Source organism: Kryptolebias marmoratus, linkage group LG19, assembly GCF_001649575.2.
Source record: "Kryptolebias marmoratus isolate JLee-2015 linkage group LG19, ASM164957v2, whole genome shotgun sequence".
NCBI lineage: Eukaryota > Metazoa > Chordata > Actinopteri > Cyprinodontiformes > Rivulidae > Kryptolebias > Kryptolebias marmoratus.
In genome coordinates, this window is record NC_051448.1 from 1,315,622 (window position 1) to 1,318,708 (window position 3,087).

The 3,087-nt window shown below is 42.6% G+C and overlaps 1 protein-coding gene across 6 annotated transcripts in view; it reads left to right on the top strand.

The window, feature by feature from the left end:
• Positions 1-1,472: 1,472 nt before the first annotated feature.
• cep43 (centrosomal protein 43) overlaps positions 1,473-3,087 on the top strand; it is a 14,379-nt gene continuing 12,764 nt past the window's right edge. For all 6 annotated transcript variants that reach the window (XM_017441844.3, XM_017441845.3, XM_017441840.3 and 3 more), the window contains exons 1-4: positions 1,473-1,626; positions 2,136-2,189; positions 2,366-2,420; positions 2,762-2,850. In XM_017441844.3, the coding sequence (XP_017297333.1) occupies positions 1,543-1,626; positions 2,136-2,189; positions 2,366-2,420; positions 2,762-2,850 (282 nt within the window). In that variant the 5' untranslated portion in view covers positions 1,473-1,542. The remainder of the gene's footprint in view (positions 1,627-2,135; positions 2,190-2,365; positions 2,421-2,761; positions 2,851-3,087) is intronic.

The window sequence follows — 3,087 nt, forward strand, 5'->3', positions numbered from 1 at the left end:
TCCTCCTCCTCCTCCTCCTCCTCCTCCTCCCTCGCATCCAGCTCCCTCCTTCCTCCCCCCTCTGCCTCGCTGTTTTTTAAACATGTTTAGATGAACAGAAGTTTATTCTTCCTGTAGAATGTAAACAAAAACAAAAACAAAAAGTAATGATTTGCAAATAAACATAGGAATCGTGTTAAACGTAGAAACTAAGAAATTGGGTCATTTTCAGGAAAAATTAATGTCTTTTAAAATGTGACATCAGGCTGTTAAAGTCAGAAACATCTGCAGGAGCTTTTCTAACTAATTCAGTTCATTGTCAGCAGGTCAGTCAGAGGACTGCAGGTAAGACGAGCTTTTATCTGTCAGAAGGAAAGACTGAACATCCCATCATCTCCAGTTCATGATATCTGGACAAATCTCTGAGGTCAAATGTCAATATTGAATGTTTATTTTGTTCCACTGTGAATAAAATATAGGTCTGTAATTCATTACGTTTTGGTTTGATTGATATTTTTCACCTTTCTGGAATTGAGATTCTGCATCAAATAGTTTGAAAGCTTTAACTCTGGTGGTTTTCCACTGATATAGATTCTGAAACGCGGGTCCATATCAATGTAAACAAATCACTTTTATCTGCATACTTTACTCAACAAATCTCTGTGTAAATACGTCCCAACACATCAGATTCTCCGTCCCAAACGGCTCTTCGATTGTTGACCTGTTCTCAGCCACAAACACACCTGGTTGTTGGACGCCGGTCACAAATTATGCTGCAGATTTTTATTTAAGGACTCAAAAAATGTTAAAAAACAAAAACTACTGGGCTTCTGTTCTGTAGCTGAAAGTCCAGTTGTTTTATTTTTTCAACCTTTTTGGATTTACCCTGACTGAGAGTTTACACCAGCTTATTGAAAACGGCTAAGCTGAGAAAAAACTAATTGTGCTGATTTAGTTTTTTTTCTCATGATTTTGTTTTTGACCGGTCTTCACAGCTTTACTCTGAGAGAACCCAGTCAGGTAGTGTTCCACAAGGATCCGTTCTGGTTCCTCTTTTGTGTCTGTCCACTGACAGTGAAAGAGGAATTTTTGGTCGGTTGCTGATGATCAGATCAGGTGACCAAACCCAGACAGCTTCTTATCTGCTTTTCATGCTTTAAGTGGACTTTTTCCAACACATAATCAGATACGAGCTGCTTCAGATGCAATGTTATGTTGTTAAACTGTAAATGTGTCAACTGACTTCAATCACATTTTTGTTCTTGTAGTTTTTCGTCTTTTATTACTTAAAATGTTGTTTATATTCTGTTTAATTTGAAGGTCTTTCCATATAAATTACAAAGGACACAAACTTAAAATATGTTGTGATTTGGTTGACAAATGGAAGCCAGTGAGTCTGTTTTTAACTGATAAAGGATTTATACAAAAAAATAAATCTATTTACTGCTCCACAAACCAACCGTCCCTCCGCTAGGTGGCGGTGTCGCAGCTTGAACGCGTCACTTCCGGCTTATTTCCGGGTTGTTTGTTGTGGCTCTGCTGTTAGCTTCTCCTCGGGTGACCATGTCGGCTGCTGAGGACGACACGGAGCTGAGGGACCTGCTGATCCAGAACCTGGAGAACAGCGGAGTCCTGAACAAGCTGAAGGTCCGAGAACGGAGCTCCGGGTTAGCATTAGCCGGTTAGCTTCACGATGCTAGCCGGCTAACGTGGCTAAGCTAGCTGACTGGCTGAGGATATGAGGGTGGCTTAGTTTCACTAACTGCAGGGAAACAGGCAAACTAGCTGCTAGTTAGCTCCTGGTTAATGCTGGTTAATTAGTGACCGAGTGCTGAGTCTCATTTTGTTTGTGCAGCAGGAATAACTTGTTGTTTTAACGCTACTTTTTAATTTAACATAAATAAATCTGCGAGTCAGAATCTGTCAGCCTGTTTTAGTTCCAGATCAAATAGTAGAAAAAACAAAAACATGAACTAAAAAAGCCTCAGTTTCTCACAGCCCAAATAAACAAGTTTGTTTATGAAAGTTCATAATAAAATCTTGTGATATAAAAACTTGAACCAGCAAACAAAAATGACAGGAATTAGTTTCTGTTCTGTTGATCAGCTGCCATGCTGTTAAATCTGTTGGAATGATTAAACGTTTGGTTCCTGCAGGCGGAGATGAGGGCGGCGGTGTTTCTGGCCATGGAGGACCAGGACAGACTGGAGGTGAAGCTTCATCCTGCTCCTCTTCATCCTGCTCGTCTTCATCCTGCTCCTCTTCATCCTGCTCCTCTGCATCCTGCTCCTCTTCATCCTGCTCCTCTTCATCCTGCTCCTCTGCATCCTGCTCCTCTTCACAGTTCAGATGATTTGGTATTAATGCTTGTCTTCTCTGTCCTCAGAACAAAACTCCACTCGTCAATGAAAACCTGAAGAAGTGTCTGAACAGTAAAGACGGTCAGTTTCTGTTTCCTGTTCATGTCTGGATGTTTTCAGCTCAGCCGAAGTCTTTTTATTTTCTATCTGAAAGTCTGGAGTCCAGCTGTTTAAACAACTGTGGCACAGTTCAGTTTCTGCATGTTGTTGTAGTTCATGTTTGTGACCACAGGAGGCGCTGCTGCGCCATCATTCAGCTCAGGCTTCTGACCTTTGGCTTCAGGGTTTTCTGCTCCAGCAGCAGCTGGAGTTTGTTGCTCTGCTCTGCAGGAGTGATCAGAATGTTGCTGAAGATGTCAGAAAGTGATGATCATCAGCTCTCATGTCCTCCCTGGTTCTGGTCCATGTTTTGGTCCCTGCAGGTCGCCTGGTGGCCAGTCTGATCGTAGACTTCCTGCAGGTGTTTAACCTGGACTTCAGCCTCGCCGTGTTCCAGCCGGAGATCAACTTGGTGAGCAGCTGAGAACATAACCTGAATTAATGGTTCCACCGTGCGGTTCTGATTATCTGAGCTTCTGCAGCTCAGACTGTGATGTGACTCAGACCTCATAACTCCTGTCCTCATGCTGTCCTACTTCCTGTCCTCATGCTGTCATAACTCCTGTCCTCATGCTGTCATACTTCCTGTCCTCATGCTGTCATAACTCCTGTCCTCATGCTGTCATACTTCCTGTCCTCATGCTGTCAT